General features: G+C 41.8%; 1 protein-coding gene across 2 annotated transcripts in view; it reads left to right on the top strand.

Moving 5' to 3' along the window:
- The window catches only part of KIAA0319L (KIAA0319 like), a 141,439-nt gene that overhangs the window by 92,651 nt on the left and 25,914 nt on the right, over positions 1 to 22,874 (top strand). For both annotated transcript variants that reach the window (XM_088460609.1, XM_088460610.1), the window contains exons 11-18: positions 1,101 to 1,329; positions 8,981 to 9,104; positions 9,184 to 9,316; positions 11,553 to 11,701; positions 13,035 to 13,186; positions 14,065 to 14,203; positions 16,788 to 16,947; positions 22,270 to 22,412. In XM_088460609.1, the coding sequence (XP_088316735.1) occupies positions 1,101 to 1,329; positions 8,981 to 9,104; positions 9,184 to 9,316; positions 11,553 to 11,701; positions 13,035 to 13,186; positions 14,065 to 14,203; positions 16,788 to 16,947; positions 22,270 to 22,412 (1,229 nt within the window). The remainder of the gene's footprint in view (positions 1 to 1,100; positions 1,330 to 8,980; positions 9,105 to 9,183; positions 9,317 to 11,552; positions 11,702 to 13,034; positions 13,187 to 14,064; positions 14,204 to 16,787; positions 16,948 to 22,269; positions 22,413 to 22,874) is intronic.

The following is a 22,874-nucleotide window of genomic DNA, read 5'->3' as shown; positions in this document are numbered from 1 at the left end:
ACAAAATTTATATAGGTAGGTCAATTGGCTCCCAACAAAAAAATTAACCCAAGTGTGTATGTGTGTGAGCATCTGGTAGGGAACATAGATTGTAAGCTTCACTGGGGCAGGGACTGATCTGAATGGCCAAATATTCTCTGTAAAGTGATGCGGAATATGTGTGCACTATATCAATAACTAGTAATATAGCGCACACATTCTACAGTGCTTTGCAGATAAAATTTAGTGATTCACTTCAGTCCCTGCCCCATTGTACTTTGCAATGTTTAGTCCCTGCTATATGTAGGCATGCACACACATACTGTACACTAGAGTTCTTTTTTTTATTTATTTAGTTTTAAATTCTTTATTTTAATTTTGAAGTTTCTCAACATGTAAAAACAGTTACACTGCACCATCATATTGACAAAATACAAATAGTAATAATTCTGTTTATATCAAATATGCACTTAATAAGAGCACAACATATAATTAAATTAACCAACATGTGCATACAAAACCGATACATACTCAGCAAACCACATATAATAAGGTTTGGGGGGAGATGTGAACACTAGGGTTAATTTTATGACAGAATACAATTAACCTACCAGTTTGTTTTTGGAGTGTGAAAGTTAACTGAAATACCCTTGGGAAATGCACGCAAACATGGGGAGACCTTACAAACCCCACATAGTTAGGGCTTTGGTATGAATCGAACCCAAGACCTCAGTGCTGTGAGGCAATATCAAGTTTATCACACTGTATTGTTTATATTTCCTGAGGATGATTGTATTGCTGATTACTTTTTTTAGTTTGTAAACTCTCTTTGTTTTACTAACTGAAAGGTTCATTAGTAGCTGTATAGGAGAAGTGTTTGTAGTTATTCTTCTATTTACACTAGGGGCATGCCTAGTACACTATCTATGGATTTGCTTGATAAAATAATAAATACATTGTATTGCAGACCTATTATGACTGTATTCTATCACCATCAAAATTATCAACTGTATGTATAGCTCTTAAATTCTAGTTTTAAAACTGATGGCTTTATTATTGCATAAGCTAGTAGAAAAATTCTAATTCTTATCGGTTTACTTTTCTTTTCTTTTTTTTAACAGGTTGACTGTTGTAGACTCTGATGGCGCCAAAAATTCTACAACTGCTAACCTGACAGTAAACAAAGCTGTTGATTACCCTCCAGTGGCAAACACAGGAGCTAACCAAGTCATTACACTGCCCAAAAACTCTATTGTCTTGTATGGAAATCTAAGTACTGATGATCATGGTATTGTCAGCTATGAATGGTCCTTGAGTCCCAGCAGCAAAGGAAAAGTCATGGAAATGCAGGTGAGATAATAGTCATTCTATGTTATACTGCAGTCATAGCACAGTCTCTTGTTTATTATTATTATTTAATTTTTATTACCAGTTATTTACATAGTGCACACATATACTGCAGGGCTTTACAGAGAATATTTGGTCATTCACATCAGTCCCTGCCCAGTGGAGCTTATACTCTGTCTCCCCTATCACATGTACACACACTGTCACAAGCCAGTTACCCTACCAGTATGTTTTTGGTTTGTGGGAGGAAACCAGAAAGCCTAAAGGTAACCCATGCAAAAATTGGAAGAACATGCAAACTCCACACATGTAAGGCTTTAGTGTGAATCAAACCCAAGACTCCACTGCTGTGAAATAATAACACATATTTCTTCTTCAGGGTCCATAGAGGGTCCACAGGGATCACCATGGGAAAATGTGGATGGAGTGATCCAGGCACCAAACAGTTAAGCTTTCAGCTCCCAGGATGCCTCAGGTCCTCCTCCACATATACCCCACCCCTGGCCACAGGCATTCAGTTTTTTGTTTGGTGTGGCAGGATCAGTTGCACCTTCTAACAGGGGGACTGCTTAGCAGTCCCAAGCTATTTTTTTTTTTCTCCAGAGCAAGCAGCACATGACGTCCTAATGGACGCCAATGCTGCTGCTCCATCTACCTCCACCGGTGCCGCCTTACCAGTAGCTGGACTGGTGATTTCGGCGGGCACCAGCAGAGCTCAGCTATCGGTGATGCTGGGACCCAGGATTGCAGCCGGGAACACGGAGATGCAGGTAAGGCACTCGCAGGAAATTGCATGTGGCAGTCCATACCTCCGGCGGTGGGGACCAGCCAGAGGTCGCTGCACTACAGCGACCAGTGTCTCCGCTCCCCTACTAAGACCACCGAGGCATATTTGTCTAGCGCCGGGCAAGGTAGTAGCGGTTGCTACAGGATACCAGCGCACCTGGGCTTTAATGCAGCATAGGGGAGGTAGGCTCTCCCCGGCAGCCCCACCCCCAGCCTAGACGGCGATCCATCCTAGCATTTCCCGCATCTGGGTTGCTCCTCCTTCCATCCTCTGTATATTAGACGCCCAGCAACCACTTGTCAGTGCTCTGCTGAAGCTGCTGGTCTCAGGAGGTTTTGGGTCTAGTCTCCCTATTTACCTCTCCTCATAGGCCAGGTACAGTGCTCAAATCCTACCAAACCTTCAGTTTTGAGCACTTGATTTAGAGCCCATTGCAATTATATTGTATGCATTGTATTTGACTTATGCTAGCTCTGCTGTGTTGTTACTGCCTTTATTTTCTGTACTGTCAGTTATAACTATCACTGCTAATTCTCCTCAACCCTGTGCTACAGGTGTGTGGGGATTATTTTATTTCTTTCTATTGTACTTCACATTTATTGATACTTGTGAAGGCAGTCACAGTTACACTTAATTATTATGTGTAAGGGTAAACGGGAGGCTGAGGCCCCGGTGCTGGTTTAATGTAAAAGCTGTTTGGCGGGCTTATACAGGATGGTTGGTGTGCTATTTGTTATAAAGAACCACGTCACCAGTCCAGTCTACCAGCCCCTGTACAGGAGACACACTGGCTGTCCTCCTTGTCTCTAGTTATGACGCAGCTAGTAGACCGTTTGGCTGCTCCCAGGCTGCCTCCCATAATGGGGTACCCAATGCAGTTCCAGCCTGCTATGTTTGCCCCCACTATACATCCCCTGTTTATGCCCACTGAAGTCAGACTACGGCTCAGTCAGCTGTGGCATTTCAGCAAATGTTGCAGGCAAACAGACCGGTAGCCATTAAAGCGCCTAAGCAGACGGTATCATCTTGTCAGTCCACCCAGCTTGTAGATTCTGACGCATCATCCGGGGAGTCAGATGATGCGCTGGGTTCTTCTCCAGGATCAATCTCAAGAGAGAAGGACCATCCTTCTACAGTGGATGTCCCTCCCTTAGTGAGGGTGGTAAAATCAATCCTAAATATAGAGGATAACGAGCCAGCTCCTAGACCTAAGGTTCCGGTGTTTAAACACAAGAAGGTGGTAAAAGCTTAGTTTCCTAAGTCTGAGCAGCTCAGTGAACTCATGGGGGAAGCATGGAGTACTCCTGATAAACTGTTCCATGTTCCAAAAAGATTAGCATCTTTGTATCCTCTCCCACCTACCGAATGTACTAATTGGGAAGTTCCTCCTACTGTGGATACTCATGTGACGCATTTAGTCAGGAGCGCTGTGTCATCCGCATCTTCCCTTAAGGATCCCACTCCCTGTTGCATGCAGGGATGATAATCCTAGTTCCTGTGGTTCAACAAGGAAGGGGTTATTATTTCAATCTATTTTTGATTCCAAAACCAAATGGGTCTCATCGCTTTATTCTAAATCTGAAAACCCTCAACAAGTTTATCCGTGAACACAAGTTCTGTATGGAGACTCTTCGGTCAATTGTTCTGGCAATGGAACCGGGGGATTTTATGGCTTCCCTGGACATTCAGGATGCGTATCTGTATGTGCCTATTACACCTTCCCACCAACAATTTCTACGGTTTGCTGTCCTACAGCAACATTAAGAATTTCAGGCACTGCCCTTTGGTCTGTCAACTGCTCCTCGGGCCTTCACCAAAATAATGGCAGTTATGGACGGCCCACCTCAGGTGTTGGAGTCAGAATACTGCCATACTTGATATTGGCGTAGTCTCCAGCTGTTTTACACCACCATCTCCAACTGACCATTGCCTGCCTAAAGACGCACGGCTGGATCATCAATTGGAAGAAGTCCTCCATTTCACCAATATAGCGGACGGTACATCTGGGGGCACTCCTGGATTCTCAGACAAAGAGTGTTTCTGCCAGGGAACAAGATTTCGGCCCTATTGTTGCGAGTGTGCAAATGGCTCCGCAAGCGAAGGGTATCCATTCTCTCAGCGATGCAGGTCCTGAGGCTAATGGTATCCACCTTCGACATGGTGGAATATGCTCAGTTCCACTCCAGGCCTCTGCAACAATTGATTCTCTCCCGGTGGAACGGGCAGTATCATCTAATACGGTTCCAGGGGATCCTTCTCACTCCAGAGGTTCGATTCTGTCTCTCGTGGTGGCTACAAAAGGCTCATCTGGACAAGGTTAGCCCATTCTGGATTCCAATTGGGTGCTCCTCACCACGGACGCCAGTCTTCACGGAAGGGGGATGGTGACAGGTCATCATACCTTTCAGGGAAGATGGACAAATCAGGAAAGTCATCTGCCCATAAATAGCCTGGAGCTCTGTGCAGTATACAAAGCGCTCATTCTGGCACAGGACTTCCTCCAAAGCAGGCCAGTCCAGATCCAGTCCCTCAACTCGACCACAGTAGCCTACCTCAATCATCAGGGAGGCACACGAAGTCCGGCAGCCATGAGGGAAGTAGCGAACATTCTGATCTGGGCAGAATGTCATCTTCCGGCTATCTCAGCAATATTCATCCCGGAAGTCGTCAACTGGGAAGCGGAATTCCTAAGTCATCAGGACATACACGCTGGAGAGTGGGCTCTCCACCCGGGAGTCTTTCAATTCCTGGTGAACAGATGGGGCCTACCAGACGTAGACCTCATGGCTTCACGTCACAACTACAAGGTCCCCAGCTACGGTCCAGGACCAGAGACCACCTTCGTGGACGCGCTTTCAGTCAGGTGGGACTTCAAGCTGGCGTACCTCTTTCCTCTGATTTCCCTCCTCCCAAGGGTCCTCGGGAAATTCAAGCAGAAAGGCGGCACAGTTATTCTGGTAGCTCCAGGTTGGCCCAGGCGCCATTGGTTCACCGACCTACGAAGTCTATCCATAGACACTCCGTTTCCTCTTCCTCTATGGCTGGATCTGTTAGCGCAGGGTCCCTGTTTGCATCTGGACCTACCTCGTCTGTATTTGACGGCGTGGCTCTTGAGTCTTCCATCTTAAGAGCCAAAGGTTTCTCCAGCTCTGTGATTCAGATGATGCTTAGGGCACGAAAGCCTTCCTCTGCCTACATCTATTACAGAGTTTGGCACTCCTTTGGTCAATGGTGTTCCCACAGAAAGTATGACGACCCTAAGGTTTTAAGGGTTTCCTGGGTACTTGCTTTTCTCCTGGCTGGGTTAGACCTCGGTCTCCGCCTGCCCACCCTGAGAGTACAGGTTTCTGCGCTGTCAGTTTGGTTCCAGTGATGGATCGCTTCTATGCCGGATGTTAGAACTTTTTTTTCAGGATGTTCTCCGACTTCAGCCACCTTTTTGTCCCTCCGGTGGCACCATGGGATTTGTCTTTGGTTCTCAAGGGGCTACAGGCACACCAATTTGAACCTCTGGACTCAGTAGATTTTAAGTGGTTGACAGCGAAGACACGTTTTATCCTCGCTATCTCCTCTGCTTTGGTAGTGCTCTCCTGTCGCTCCCCCTTTTTGATTTTTCGTCAGGATAGAGTTGTCCTCCGTACACTGGCAGGTTACCTTCCTAAGATGGTGTCCCGTTTTCAGTCCTTTCTGCCGGTGAAGCCTCCCTGGATGTGGTTTGTGCTCTCCGTATCTATGTGGATCGTACAAACTCTCTTTTAGAAAATCAGACGCTCTTTTTGTGTTGTATGGTTTTCACAAAAGAGGCTGGCCAGCTAACAAACAAACTCTGGCTCGATGGTTGCATATGACTATCTCTCAGGCTGATCTCCCTATTCCAAACACGGTGACAGCACATTCAACTCAGTCTGTGGGACCATCGTAGACGTTTCAACGTGGTTCCTCTGCTGAACAATTGTGCAAGGCAGCCGCGTGGTCTTCTGTCCACACCTTTCTCGGGTTCCATGCCTTTGACACCTTTGCCTCTCAGGATGATTCCTTTGGGCAGCGGATTCTCCTTTCTGCTCAGGAGCGACCCCATTCTTACGGGAACTGCTTTAGGACATCCCCATGATATACCTGTGGACCCCCTATAGACCCAGAAGGAGAAAATAAAGGTGCCCACACACATAGCGATGTGCTCACGATCAGCTGATGTGTACGATTTCCCTTGAAACTCTCCCCGGCAGCTCTGCACACGATTTGGTGTCCAATCTTCATACGATCTCTCCTGCATCCAGACTTTTTACAGTGCATTGCGTCCTAGATTGTCAGATCTGGCCTACTGCACGGCAGATCTGACGATGCGGGTCTGCGACCAGCGGGGACGCGCATCGTGAGTGGGGACTCACGATTTACTCTTGATTTGGCCATATTTTACATGATCTGTCGTTCCAATGCTTCGGAATCGGCCAGATCGTGTAAAATATTGCTATGTGTGTGGGCACCTTAAGAGTTATGGTAGACTTTCCTTTGTTAACTCTTTTTCTTCGAGGTCCATAGGGTCCCCAGGGCACCCACCCGGACTCACCTGGCTTCATTGGGTATTTTTTCTCTCAGTCACGGATTCCTTCATCTTCTGTGAGAGTGTTTCTGGTGTACAATGTTCTTCCTTCTCCTCTTTCCTTCTCCTACCTTGGGCTTGTTTACAAAATTGAACGCCTGTGGCCAGGAGCGGGGTATATGTGGAGGAGGACCCGAGACATCCTGGGAGCTGAAAGCTTAACTGTTTGGTGCCTGGATCACTCCAACCACATTTCTCTAAGGTGATCCCTGTGGACCCCATGGACCTCGAAGAAAAAGAATTAACAAAGGTAAGTCTACCATAACTCTTATTATATGGTTATAGATTTTTGAAGCCCATCATGTAGGGAAAAATGAATAAATATACATTGTCATGATTCTGCATTTTGTAACTTTTATAGTTTGTGAAAATCTGATTATTTGCCTAAAAATTTAATGTGCTAGTTTCACCTAGCATAGTGATATGAAATCTGTGTAGGTTATTTTACATTTGAAGTAAGTGGCTGTAAGTGAAAGCTCTATATTTATTTACTTAGACAGCCCTGAAGCTAGTGGCGGAAATAGCTGGCGGCGGTGTGTTTGTTACTGTGTAGTGCGGACCGCTCTCACTGCGGTCTGCACTACACTTAAATACTTTGGGGCCTGGGGGACACTAGCAGCAGGTGCAGCGGCGCTGTTGGATGCACCACAGTTTGTTTTTACTACATAAGGTTTATCTTGCCCCCTTGATTCTGAGTTGATCTGTGTCTGGCGTCTCTTATAGGTTTCCTAAGTGTTCTACTCCACAGTGTTCCTTTTGGCATGTCCTCTGGGATTGTTCTGCTGTCCAAACATTTTGGGGGGTGTCATTATACAGTTAATGCATTGAAACTGGCTAGCGTTTGCTTGGCCTCTAGGGCATTTTACATTTGCTGAGTGGTGTTGTTTGATAAATGAAGTGGCGGGACATGAAAGATTTCTATACTAAGCGTAGTTGTGTACATAAATATGACCACATATGGGGTTCTTGGACCGCTACTATCTATTGTGTTGCTAGAAGGGTGAGGGTTCGGTCTGCTGATGGGTTGGCACCTAGAGAGATGGAAACGGCAATGAGTATGATGATTTATTTGTGATTGAGACTGATTCTCACATATGCAGTTGGTGGATAATCTTGATATATTTACTTTTGCACTTGATTATTATTGTGTATCGTTTTGTTTTCTTTAAATGTTATTGCTTATACTCTGTGTCTTACTGCTTTTATTTTCTATTGTATGAGTTTACCGGGTGGTGGAAGGGATAGCATTTATTGTTTGTTGTGTTTTCAATTTGCAAAAGTTTCCAAATTAAACTCAATTTAAAAACCTAAGTTGCATGTTTGTTAACTGTATGAAGACATTTTGAAACATACATAGATAAATGTGCCAAAAAATTCATTAACTTTATAACATTTGGTTTAAGATATTTGAAAGTAACTAAATGTAATTTGCTTCACAAGGAGAATCATAAGTACATAGATAACTTTTGATTATTGGGTAAGAAAGTTTATCTTACATTATAATGACACCTACATTTCATTTGACAGCTGTTTTTCCTAACACATATTAAATAACTAGGATGTATCCTTACACATCTTTGCTGCAGTCGTGCTTAAAAGCACCTCTTGGTGCGCCAGGTCTCGTGAGACACTGCTAGCGCCAGGCGCCTTTTTTGCATCTTTTTTTGACAAAAATGCGTTTCAGATGCAACGTGATGCGGCTAGGACTCATCACCAGATAGTGCTGATTAATTTAATATGCGACACTTATATATCTGTGTGCGACTGAGTCTCTGCATATGTATACGAAGTGCTATAATGTAGCGGCTGCAGATTTTTTTATTCGAAGTTCTGTTGTGCTTCATATACAGACAAAGGTGCATCCAGATATAGTGTTACATATCAAATTAATAACAAAGGGGCCTGGCACTAATGCCAGGCAAGTCGCGCTGCGTGGCATATTTCGGCTAGATGTATGAGGACACATCTGCGTTGAGCACATGCTGTGCATCTGCTGACTTTCGGTAGCGTCATGCAGTGCTGTGACTTTTTACACTTTCCACTTTCATTGTACAGTTAATTGTTTGGTGTGACTAATGACACATATCCCCCTTGTGAAACTTGCTTGTGCTATGAAGCACAAAATATGAGCCATTAATGGAAAGAAGACATGTCAACTATTGTCTTCATGGTTAAAGATAAAGGTGTTCTGATCAGTACAATTTTCTTTACAAAACCAAGAGTGCAAATAACGAACTACATAAGATAAACAAATGTGCTCCTTGCAGGGAGTCAGAACGTCCACTCTTCAGCTGTCAGCACTTCAAGAAGGAGACTACACATTTCAGCTCACAGTAACAGACTCTGCAGGACAACAGTCTACCAGCGAGGTGACTGTAATCGTACAGCCTGGTAAGACTCGTCTAGTTTGAAAGGGGGTATGGATTTATTTTTATTGGATTGTTGTCAACATCATTTCCTATGTTTTTAGAAAACAATAAGCCTCCGCAGGCTGATGCTGGACCAGACAAAGAGCTTACCCTTCCAGTAGATAGCACGATTTTGGATGGTAGCCGGAGCACCGATGATCAGAAGATTGCCTCTTATCTCTGGGAAAAAACACGGTGTGTATCTTTGCGCATAAAGACAAACTACTCAATATCGCAAACTATATGCATCATACTCAATTCCTAGTTCATTGTCTCCATATAAACCTCATATGTGTGTTTCTGCACAGTTTCCATAACATCACCATATGTATGTCACTACAGAGTACGAACTACGGCAGAAACCATGTATCACAAACACCATAGACTGTAGGGCTAATGCTGAGTAGACCGCACCGCTGTTTGTTGAGCGTAACTTGCGTGTTTTTGCACTGTGCATGCTCAGAGAATGCACACAAGTATGGGTGATAGAGTTGTACTCTTTACAATCGCATCTACACTTACGGAGGAGATGCACAACTGTGCTGTAACGAGGCATTCTCACTTAAGCTGTGTTCAGAGAGGCTGTGTCAGCAGAACTGCGGCCTATGCAGACCTGGATGTGAGCGTAACTATGGCTGTCTGTAGATGTTATGCACCTAGTATAGCGTAGGTGCACAGTGATGACGACTGTTAATGTACTGTAGGTACAACTTGAGTTTGTTTGGGCGAATACACAGATTTGTTCCGTGCACACAGTTTAGGATAAGCCTACCTCCAACCAACTCTGCATCAGGCACTATATGTATATCTCACAAACAATCAAGATTTTGCTGCATGTATGGGAATTATTTAATAGGTTTCAAGTTTAAAGAAGTGTTGTGTTATCAGAACATACTTTTCAGAATGTCTCTTAAGTGCATTCTAGTTATGTTATGAGAAAATGGAGATGATAGCAGACTATAGGACAAACTAGTTTCCAAACAAAGGAATGTTAGATGACGACATTCCCCTGTGACAGCATCAAATAATACCGTACCATTCTTTCTTTATCCTGATGCATAAGAAAAAATATTTAGTTTTTACTGCTGTTAGGGAAATCTTACAAAAATAAAATAGGAAGGAAAAAGTTGTCTCTTCCCTTCTCACTGACGGCCCACGTTGCCATCTCAATCCCCTCCAAACTGTTCTCAATGCTGCAGCTAGACTTATCTTCCTCTCCCACCGTTCCACTTCCGCCACTCCCCTCTGCCAAATCCTGCACTGGCTCCCATTGCCCTACAGAATCCTCTTCAAACTCCTCACCTTCAGAAACAAGGCCCTCTCTAACTCCACTGCTCATTTTCTTACATAGTCCCTCACACCCTCTCCAGTCAGCCAATGACCGTTGCCTCTCCTCTACCCTGGTTACTGCATCTCACGCTATAATCCACCTTCTTTTTAAATTGCAGAATTTTTTATTGAAAATTTTAAAGACTTACCCCCAGACAGAGATAACAGAATAAAGCATGAAATAATTATGGCAGACATGAAAAGTGGCATAAAGCAATGTGAAGACAGATCAGAGGATATGGAAATACAATGAATAGCATGATATTTATAGCAAGGATATAAAACAAAAGCCCCATAACATATACGGAAGAACTAACGAGTACCCAAAGGCGCCATTTGGGTCCACGTGGCATGAAGCTGAAACAAACTTGCGGCTTAAGTGACACAGACCAAAATAATTAATAGTTGACATAAGTATCTCGCCATCACAGAACCATTATAAAATGACCACATAAAGGGACAAATAAATGAAAATGTAAAAAAAAAAAAAATCTGCCAAACAAATCACCCAAATTATAACCCCCCACCCTGTATAACTTGGATCCCAAAGTATTCCTCCCATCCCCCCCCCCCCCCCCCCACCACCACAACAAAAAAAAGATTTTTGGACTGAAAACCCACCTGTTCACCAAAGCACACGCTTCCACCACATAACCAGGTCACAGAACCCACCCTCCTGCCTCAACCACCTTTACCTCACCTACTTCTTGCCCTCAGGTCTCCATCCACATGCTCATGTCATCTGTCGTGTCTCCCCTCTCCCCTAAATTGTAAGCTCCTAGAAGCAGGGTCCTCCTCCCTACTGTTCTCACAGCCCTCTTCTCTAGCATTTCAATGTCAGCCTTCACAGCTGTATTGTTTACTGAGATTTGCTTTGCTAATTGCTACTTGTGCTCTGTTTATTTTTGGTTACTGTATTGTAATGTTTTGTGTACCCTGTACTGTCCAACCGCTGCCATATGTACAGAGCTGCGGACCACTTGTGGCGCCTTATATATAAAATGTAATAATAATATTCCATGCAATTTTTCTATATTGTGATCTGAAACTTTGCAACGATTGTGTAAATACCACTAATAATTACTGAACTATGTTAATTTAGGGGTCCAGATGGAGTTAAAATTGAGAATGCCAATAGTAGCATTGCAACAGTTACTGGCCTGCAGGTTGGGAAGTACGAGTTCACGCTGACAGTTAAGGATGAGCGAAACTTGCAGGATCAGATGACAGTCAGCGTAATTGTGAAGGAAGGTGAGTGCTCAACAAATTAGATATTGGATTAACTTGGTTTCTGTTAGCATGTTAACAATTATTAAATAATTTAAGTTTGATGGAAAGCATGCTTTATAATTAAATACAATTAAACATTGTGTTGATGCTTTATAGTGCCTAAAATATTATTATACACGTCCTGAGATAGAGTGAATGAGATTAAATGAACTGGAAGGTAAACAAAATAAAACAGTTTATTTTCCCATGCTGTAAACCAGGGCTGGGGAACCTTTTTTCTGCCGAGGGCCATTTTGATATACATAACATTATTCGCGGGCCCTGTGCAGGCCACACCCCCTCCATGAGATGTCACATGGGGGCGGATTCACAATCTTTGGGGATTACAGCAATGCTCGTAGCATCCTGAGGATGCACCAGGGGAGCTGTAAGGGTAGCGGTGTGACCATCTGAAGCATCCTAAGGATGCTCCAGGTGGCACTGCTGCATAGATTCTGGCTGCAGGGTGCCAGATGAGGCTAGCAGAAAAAAGCTCCGAGGGCCATACCAAATGATTCCGCGGCCCTTATACGGCCCCCGGGCCTGAGGTTCCCCATCCCTGCTGTAAACAATCAAAACTGCAGAGGTTCCAAGCATGCATTTGCATATTTTTTCCTGCTGTTAGAGGTTAATTTATGGCTTCAAATAAAGCTAGTATTACATTACATGAATATGTGATGACAGAATAATTTGTCACTGGGGGATGTACTATCATCTGCCTTATTGGGAAATTAAGATTTCTTGTTCATACAGTAATGTTTATTTATAAGCATTAAAAGATTGATTGTAGGTACAGACAGGGATGGCAATACATTTTGTGGGCCCCCAGTACTATCGGGCAGTGGCCATGCAGTCTTGGGTTACGCTTCTCTTGCACGCCCTGTCCCGGGTACTGCCTTCCCATAGTGGTTAGCATTGGCGTCTCATAGCACTGGTGCAATTATTTAATTCCAACCAGGGCCCTATTGGTGTGGAGTTTGTATGTTGTTCCCTTGTTTGAGTGCTTTTTTTTCCCCAAACACTCCAGTTTCCTCCCACAGTCCAAAAACATTTTGGTAGGTTAATTGGCTTCTGACAAAATGGATCACGTATGGATATGTATGCTTGTATAGGTTTGGTAGGGTACTTAGACTGTAAGCTCCAAGTACTAATGTAAATGATTGCATATTCTCTGTACAGCACAGCGTAATATAATCAAGGCTATATACACAATATTTAATAAATTATTAATATAGAGACCATGAAGAATTGCTGACAGGGCAGTTGTGTGTTTCAGCCTCCACTCAATGTCTCTTTTTTTTACTCCCTGACACAGAAATCAATAAGCCACCTATTGCAAAGATTGCAGGAAATGTTGTCATTACTCTACCAACCAACACAGCAGAACTGGATGGCACAAAATCCTTGGATGATAAAGCAATTGTCAGCTACCAGTGGGAGCGCGATGAGCGCAGCCCAGCAGCAGGGGTAAGCATGGTCCATGGTGTAAGGAGCTTTTTTTGATATTTATTAGAATAATGTAGTCAATAGTTCAGTGATGCTCTTCTTATCAGGTACTGATATATAGGCTTGCCGTATCATCCCTTTAATTCGGGACACATATGAATTACAGAGATTCTGTGGCTGTCTGACGTCTCCATTTCACCTGGTTTTAATCAGACACAGAATCTGTTGTAATTCACGTGCGTCCCGAATGAAAGGGATGATATGGCAAGCCTAGATATATACAAACTTTAATATCCGATTGGTCTTTGAAGCTTTTTGCTTATGAAGTGAAGAAAAGAGTGGTCGATTGTGTCATTTAGCTTGCATATTGTAGATCTGGGATTAACAAGTTACTTCCTCAAGCTACTCATTTATCTATATGTACAGAGTCATTGTACCTTTTTGTTTTATGTAAATTCACACACAAATGTAAAAATAAATGTAGAAGACAAAAGAATGTCTATTTCAGGATTGTCAGATTGAAAAACTGACAAAGCTTTGTTTTAGAATTCTGTAGATCATGATACACACATCTTTATTACAAGTAATTACATATAAAATGTGGTTGCATACTTTTGTCAGTGTATTCAAAGCGTTTGACCAGATATACACTGCTATACATAGGTTTCTGCTTCAACTCTAAACAGTAGGATTTATTTGTAAGGTGTTAAAGTACAGTTTGTAAATCACACGTAGATGTGTTTGGTCACGCTGTTTCACCACTGTTTTATTGGTTTTCTGAATATGTCAGGTGAAGCCTGAAGGAGGATTACTGTGCGGACGTTGGAAAAGATGACAAGATGTTTGATTTTCGGATGAGGTGGCAATCATTAAAGTTCACGGTGGTTCTTTCTTTACAGGAGGTATTGAATAACTCTGACCATCATGCAGTCCTGTTCCTCTCTAACCTCGTTGAAGGAACCTATACCTTTCACTTGAAGGTGACTGATGCCAAAGGCGAAAGTGACAGCGACAGGGCTACTGTAGAGGTGAAACCAGGTCCGTTAAGTGTTTTTTTTTGTAGTTGGAAATGTGCATTTCTGTCATAAGGTTTCAAACCTTGATGATTTAGCCCAGACAATCTTACGGTATAAACAATATGCTAAATACTTACATAATCATTTATAGTCTTTATTCTAGCACCCTGCACACACAACCCTTGCACTGCACGGGTTGTTACAGATGCAAGGTGCTAGAATGAACTCTAATACCACTTATGCTTCTAGATTGATGTGATTGCCAATGAGAAAACCTTTCTTCCTCTGTGTCTCATGCTGCCCTATATGCCTTCTGTCATGGTTCTGGACAGATTGTCTTCAATTCTATATCCTAATAAAATACCTTTCTTGCAGATGAATCTACATGTATTAAGTTAAATGGAGTACAGTTTGCCAAAACCCAGTCTTTGGGGTCTGTTCAGCAGCAGTGACGATGTTGCCCAGAATATTTTCGGGCAACATTGTCACAATTTTATTTAAATTATTGAAATCTATAACCCCCTATTCAGCAATATTTTTTGCTGGGACAGCGGTTGCGGTAACACGCTGTCCTTGCGATGTTACAGAAGGCATTGTTTTCAGTTTCTGAAAACAATCCCTTCTGTTTCTGCTTCTGTGTATGCTCAGTCCTTGCTTTGATGTGACAGCGGAGGGGTAAGTTCAAATACAGCCTGTCCAAATTGATTGACATGTGTACACAGGCTTTATATTAGTCTAACTATATACATGTATATTTATGTGCTTTTATATTTAAAATGTATATATAAATGTTAAATATAATAGCACATAAATATAAATGTATACAGGCTAATATAAAGCCTGTGTACACATGTCAATCAATTTTGGCAGGTTTAACATGCTCTAGAGTGACTTACCTGCCGGCGGTTACCGCAAATCAGGGACGGAGACTGGTCACAGTTACACGATCCTGTAGGGACTTAGGGGAAAATTTCCCTCTGTCCCTGCAGTTTTAAGGTAATTTAATGTATTTTCATAATATAACTGATATTCTGAGATGACGTTCTATAAAGTAAAGATTTATCGAGTAATTTAGCGCTTTTTGCTTTGCTGAAAGGCAAAAAGCGTTAAAGCACTGTAGAGATCAATGTCTGATCCCTACAGTGCAGTACTCTGAGATGGGAATTAGTGGAGAAGATAATTCCATTATCTTCTCTATTAATCCATTGCTGAATAGTGGATTTACATAAAAAATGCAAAAATTATAGTTTACGCATTTTTTATGTCAAAAAATCATTGCTGAATAGACTGTATGATAATAGAGGTTTGCAAGCCTTGGTGTTGGTGTTTACAAGGCCTTTAACACCATAGGTCTGGGTATCTTCAGCATATTTTGGAGATTAGATATGTCTTCTGCAGATGTTAGCAACTTCTTGTAGTGCTATCCACACCTAGGTCTATTATGCTAATGGCTTATTCTGTGACCCATTAGCTCATGACTTTTCTTCCATTTGCTTGCTGCAACTCTATCTGTGTGTAATATGTGTTTTTTATTTATTTATTTAGTTATTATTTATATGTGAAGTAGAAGGTAAAATCCGGATTTAACCGAACATTTTCATTGTATTCCTATATGATCATGCCCTCATACAGATCCTGAGCTGTAAGCAAAAGCTGACCCTGGATGATACTTGGGGTTTTCCATTAAATGAAACAAATGTAATATGTATATTTATTGATCTCAACACTAATGTTTAAATTAAATATCTGGATGTAATAATAAGGAATGTCTATTCTATGTTTAGAAGCTCCTAAAAATGAAGTCTGGAAGTCACTACACTATGATTTCCTCTCCACATTACATTATTTCCCATCCCAAAGGCAATGTGTTAGCATATAATGTACCTACATACATTCTCTCTGCCTGAATACAAATTTATATTTGAACTTCTGATGGTCACTATTTGGTGTTTATTACAAAACTTGGTATTATAATCAGTAACACACTCCTTCTTGTAGGTTATTATGGTAATTAGAGGCTGCTGTTAGTTATAAAGCTCCTCAGTTATTTATAATGTCGTTATAATAAAGTAGTGAGGTAGATTGCCTTATATCTTCAGAGGATTAAAGAATACCACCAATATCATATTGTTTTTAGGATATGTATTATATCGGTTAGTTGTCCCATTAGCAGTAGTAATGTTTTTGTAATACTTTAATATTTACACTGCAATTTTTACAAAGCATTTTAATAACATATAATGAAGAATTTCTACAAATAAAACTCCAAAGCCTTGTGTACATCCCATATACTGCTCTGAAGAGTTACCCAGAGCTTGCTCAGGCGTCTACAGTCAGACGTTCTGCTGCATCTGATATTGACAGATGTCTGCCAGTATTTGTCACCAGCTTCATCTTGTGGATTTAGTGTCAAATCCATGTCACCTAAAAAAAACAGCAAGAAGGAAACTGTTATCACCATTCTTGCTTTGCCTTTCACATCTTTTAATGTCAGGTCGTATAATGCCATCTAATGTGTGTATCTGGAGTGTAATACATATTTGTATTATTCTACTTATGGTACATTACTCTTAGTGGACACTATTCCTATTTTTTTCTGTTCTCAGACCCTATGAAAAATAACCTGGTGGAGATGATTCTGGATGTGAATGTCAGCCAGCTGACTGAAAGACAAAAGGGGATGTTTATGCGGCAAATTGGGGTTCTTCTTGGGGTGCTAGACTCTGATATCACAGTGCAGAAGATTCAACTCTACACAGAAAAGAGGTAGGTCCTGCTTCTATAGAAAGCCAATTGGTGCTGTTACTCATGGTTTATTGAGTGAGGCTACATACTTTTGAGCTCTATGTTGTGCAAGTGATTTTTATATGGGTGGAACCTTTTTGCAGGGCAGCAAAGAGGATATTAACGAAAGAACAACTAAATTAAAGGGTTCCACTGTTAACTAAAACGGTCAATATTGGATTGCATATTACAGTATATTAGGTTGACCAGAAACCTGCAGATCCATTTAATGTGCTATCCTGGAGTGGCATGCGTTCGGCATCCCGGCAGTCTGGATGCCGCCACTCCTATTATCGGCGACAAAATCCCGACGCTGGTCAGAAGCCTGGCGCTGTCATCCCATCCGCCAGGATACTGAAGGTAAGTATCGGGAGGTTAGGTATAAGGTGCAGGGTTAGGTACTAGGAGGAGGATTAGGTTTAGGCACTAAGGGGGAGGGTTAGGCATCAGGGAGGGGGAGGTTAGGTTCAGGCACTAGGGGGGGAGGTTAGGGTTAGGCACCAAAGAGGGGTGTTAGGGTAGGGAGAGGGGAAGGGTTAGCATACCGACCAACAAGTGTCGGTATGTTAACCCTTTCGGAATGCTGGCTTTGGGATTCTAACAGCCGGGAACAGGACTCTGAGCAGCATACAGGCAGGATACAACACTAGACAAATGACATATCGTTATTGGCCATATTTTACTATTTAACTCATTTGCTGCTATGAAGGAGTGGGGGACCTTACTAAGCATTGCATTGACTCAAATAGGGTAGAAAACTTATTAAAGAATGTTACAAGTTATTGTATAATGACCATATGTGATCACCAGAGAACACTCCTGAACTGCAGAAATAATTATGGCCAGTTAAAGCTGTAACAGGGCTTTTCTGCTCCATGTGCCAGCCACACCACCTGAGCGCATGTTGTCTTGTGGAGGGGGTGGGGCCAGCAGAATCGGGAATTACAGTCCTGGGGGGCTTTAACAGCTGCAGTGTGCATGTATGGAGCATCCAAAGGACGTTCTAGCCAACACTACAGCGGCGATTCTGGCTTAAGGATGCCGTTCCAGGGCTCTGCGCTCTCCCTGGATAATATCTCTCCCATCCTGGCTTCAACAAAGTCAGAGCATGCTCATTTGAAAGAAGAGTCCCTTCTTTCAATTGATTTGGCCCTTTAGTGGTGGTTGTCTGGTGATCACCAGAAAGTATCGGTACGCAGTCTTCTAGATGGCATTCACAATCATGGTTAAAATGTTGGCATCGCACATGTCAACATCTGGAAAATTTCGACATGGACAGAACGGCACCATTGTGAAAATGTTGACATTAGCGTTAGGGATAGACTTATGGCACATTGTCGACATTCTGGCCATGTCAATATTTCACTGCAGTCGACATTCTGAATGTCGAATGTTCACTGTTTACATAACGACCATGAACTAAGCTGTGTAACTTTTTTTTTTTTTAACACGTGTAAAACCCACAGCTGCAAATTTTTGCTATTCAGTCAGAAAATTTGCATTAAGTCAACACATGTCTCAATGGGAGAAATAGCTGCTTTTACTTCGCATCTGACTAGGTGACAACTAGTAAAAAAGTTCTTATTTTATGGGTTTTTTACAACCTTGTATGTAAACATTGAAAAAAAAAATCACAATTTATACATTTGAGTGTAACCCAAAGTAGTCTAAACCCTTTTATGTGCTGAAATACAATTGCTGGATGTTATTTTTCATAATAAAAGTTATAAAAACGCCTTTTAACATCCTCCATTACTTTGCTTATGGCCACTAACCACCTTCTGCACATCCTCTAGTACTTTGCTTATGGCAACCGACCCCCTTCTGCACTGTCCTGCTATCTTATTTGCCACTTTTTGGGGGTTCAGGATGATTTGCCCACTCTTTCATGTACTTCATATAGCTCACACACTGCAGAACTAACACATGACAAATGCGTGATTCTATTCTGTTTTGCCTTATTTTGTGAATCATGTTAAATTGCACATTTCTAATTGTAACTCAGGATCACACATTATGGAACATTCAGACAATTGAATCTATCCAAAATACTTTTTTTTTCCAGTTTTTCCCTAGTTTGGAGGTGCGAACTACAAGCTGTGATTTTTCCCATTGAAGCCCACTTTCACTTCACAAGGGTTTCTAATTGAATATCAAAAACTTGTGGTAGCAGGTTTACCCTCGTAAAAAAAGTCACATGACCTAGTTCATGGTTACTTGAATTCCACCCTTAGTATCAGATTATATTTTACTAGATAAGGCTGGTGAATGTTGGGTGAAATCAATTTTGTAAGTGAAGGTTGGGAATGGGTAAAATACAGGAAGGAGATTAGGTGTGGGTTAATCTGGGAATATTGGCAAGGATGTTACAATATTTATAATGGCAGGAAATTTAAAAATATATTTTTACTGGAAAAAAATAAACGGTGAAGCTCAAAGGAAGTATAATTTTGTTTGGAAATGTGAAATTACCAACTTGTAAACAACTGTTATTGGGCCAACCACACTACGGTTGGAGCAGCATGCAGACTACCAAAGGCTTTGGGAATCAAATCTCCAGTCAGATTGCCGATTATTTTTATAATTTTTTTATTAACAGTTTATTTTAGTTATTTTTTTATTTTCTTAACATTTTACTCTATGGTAATGTAAAGGTATCCATAGTTGGCTATGAAGATGAGAACTATCGTCTGTGTAGGTTTGAATTTTAGTTATTTTTTTAAATGTAAAAAAACTACGACGTTTCCCCCAGTTCTTATATAAGCAAATTCAGTGGGGGGGGATAGACAAATGATTGGGGGTCCCCATGAAGATACCTATACACGCACTATGCACGCCTGATTGCACTACTGCAGGGGAACTTGTTTCGTGGGGTCCTCCTGCAAGTGGTAATAATATTAGGAGTTCAGTATACAGTCAGGTGCATAAATATTGGGACATTGACAGAATTTTCATATTTTGGCCTCTATTCACCACCACAACAGCTTTGAAATGAAACCAACAAGATGTGCTTTAACTGCAGACTTTCAGATTTAATTTGAGGGTAATTACATCCAAATCAGGTGAACGGTGTAGGAATTACAACGGTTTCTATATGTGCCTCCCACTTTTTAAGAGGCCAAAAGTAATGGGACAAACTAAACAATCCTAAATCTAACTTTCACTTTTTAATACTTTTTTGCAAATCCTTTGCAGGCAATTACAGCCTGAAGTCTGGAACGCATAGACATCACCAGACGCTGGGTTTCATCCCTGGTGATGCTCTGCCAGGCCTCTACTGCAAATGTCTTCAGTTCCTGCTTGTTCTTGGGGCATTTTCCCTTCAGTTTTGTCTTCATCAAGTGAAATGCATGCTCAATCGGATTCAGGTCAGGGGATTGACTTGGCCATTGCATAACATTCCACTTTTTAGCCTTAAAAAACTCTCTGGTTGCTTTTGCAGTATGCTTCGGGTCATTGTCCATTGAGTTCTGAAGCATTTGACTGAATATGAGCATATAATATTGCCCGAAACACTTCAGAATTCATTCTGCTGCTTTTGTCAGTAGTCACATCATCAATAAATACAAGGGAACCAGTTCCATTGGCAGCCATACATGCCCACACCATGATACTACCACCACCATGCTTCACTGATGAGGTGGTATATTTTGGATCATGAGAAGTTCCTTTCCTTCTCCATACTCTTCTCTTCCCATCACTCTGGTACAAGTTGATCTTTGTCTCATCTGTCCATAGGATGTTGTTCCAGCACTGTAATGGCTTTTTTAGATGATGTTTGGCAAACTCTAATCTGGTCTTCCTGTTTTTGAGGCTCACCAATGGTTTACACATTGTGGTGAACCCTCTATATTCACTCTTGTGAAATCTTCTCTTGATTGTTGACTTTGACACATATACACCCACCTCCTGGAGAGTGTTCTTGATTTGGCCAACTGTTGTGAAGGGGTTTTTCTTCACCAGGGAAATAATTATTCTGTCATCCACCACAGTTGTTTTCCGTGGTCTTCCGGGTCTTTTGGTGTTGCTGAGCTCTCCGGTGCGTTCTTTCTTTTTAAGAATGTTCCAAACAGTTGATTTGGCCACACCTAATGTTTTTGCTATCGCTCTGATGGGTTTATTTTGATTTTTCAGCCGAATGATGGCTTGCTTCACTGATAGTGACAGCTCTTTGGATCTCATATTGAGAGTCGACAGCAACTGATTCCAAATGCAAATGTCACACCTAGAATCAACTCCAGACCTTTTACCTGCTTAATTGATAATGAAACAACGAGGGAATAGCCCACACCTGTCCATGAAATAGCTTTTGAGTTGATAGTCCCATTACTTTTGGCCCCTTAAAAAGTGGGAGGCACATATAGAAACCGTTGTAATTCCTATACCGTTCACCTGATTTGGATGTAATTACCCTCAAATTAAATCTGAAAGTCTGCAGTTAAAGCACATCTTGTTTGTTTCATTTCAAAGCCATTGCGGTGGTTAATAGAGGCCAATATATGAAAATTCTGTCAATGTCCCAATATTTATGCACATGACTGTATGTTTCGACATTCATCATGTCTACGCTGATGAAATGATTTGGTGGTCTAGCAGTGACTCGTCTAGTTTGGCATGTCAGGTGGATCCATTGGTGTCTTCCGGGTCCGGCGGTCAACTGACGGTGATTTCTGGCTGTTCCTATGGAGGTGCCGGTATTATAGATAACCCTTACCTTAGTGCCTAAAGCTGAGTAGACATTAAACAATTTGCCAATTTCCAATGGATTGGAACACAAATTGTCTACATCTTCCAATGTGTACACTCTGTTGCGCACTCCTGCGCGTCATTTGTTGCATCTTCAGATCTGCTTGCAGTGCAGGTCAACCTGAAGATTCAAGGAATGACACCTTGGTTTTGGATGCAGTGGGAGAACAACATATCAGGCGGTCGTACACCAGATCGTGTAGTGTGTACGGACCGCCCGATATTTCGTTCGGTCGCATCGTGCGTCGCTGGGTACACACACAGTCTAATGTGTACCCAGCTTAACCCTCCTCTTCCATATCAACATGTCCCATTTTGACATTTCAACAATGTTGACATCATAACTGACAACATTGTGTGTCAACATTATGATTGTCGACATTATAAATGTTAACATAATGACTGCATCCCTAATATTAGTGATAATCAGCCCTAGGCCAGTATTCCAAATTGAATTACATCAATATATATTTGTTTTTGTTTTTTTACTGTCTTAATTGGCCAGTCTAAAATCTCTAATGTAACATGTTGCATTATTACAATGAATCTTTCTTTCAGCACAAAGGTGGTCTTTTATGTGAAGAATCAGCCCCCTCACTTGGTCATGAAAGGTTACCAGGTTGCCTGTACGCTTCGCAATGAACTACGCAAACAGCAGAATGATTTCCTCATCTTCAGAGCTCTTGAGATTGACACATTCAGTGAGTGAACAATAGAGAATATTTATATTTCAAAGTCAGATGTGTGATGCTTTCTGTTATTTCTTCTCCGTGCAACAAAAGGGGATGTTGGCTGTCCTCTCTAAGCATACAGTAGAAGGTCCCATTTAATCCAGACCACTGAAGCAAAAGGATTTTTAGGGACAAGGTGTTGAGTTACCAGCCAATCTAGAAAATTAAGCCTAATGTGAGCTATAGGTGCCTTGAGAGCTGTATTGCTTTTTTGTTCTGTTAGGTATTAAACATGTCTAGTCTAGTCTTTTTATTTTTCTCTTTACTACATCTGGGGGACACTGCTTGACCATGGATATAGTGAGGGTTGAGGAGCTAGCACTTAACTGGTTAACTTTTCTAGTATTTAAGCTCCTCCCCACCAACCCCTTCCACAATTTTAAATAAAGTGCTGAAGGAGCAGGTCAGCACTAGGTTAGCTGGTATAATTGG

Source organism: Taudactylus pleione, unplaced genomic scaffold (genome assembly GCF_031769625.1).
Source record: "Taudactylus pleione unplaced genomic scaffold, aTauple2 ptg000007l, whole genome shotgun sequence".
Classification (NCBI taxonomy): Eukaryota; Metazoa; Chordata; class Amphibia; order Anura; family Myobatrachidae; genus Taudactylus; species Taudactylus pleione.
This window is presented reverse-complemented; position numbering and strand designations above follow the sequence as displayed.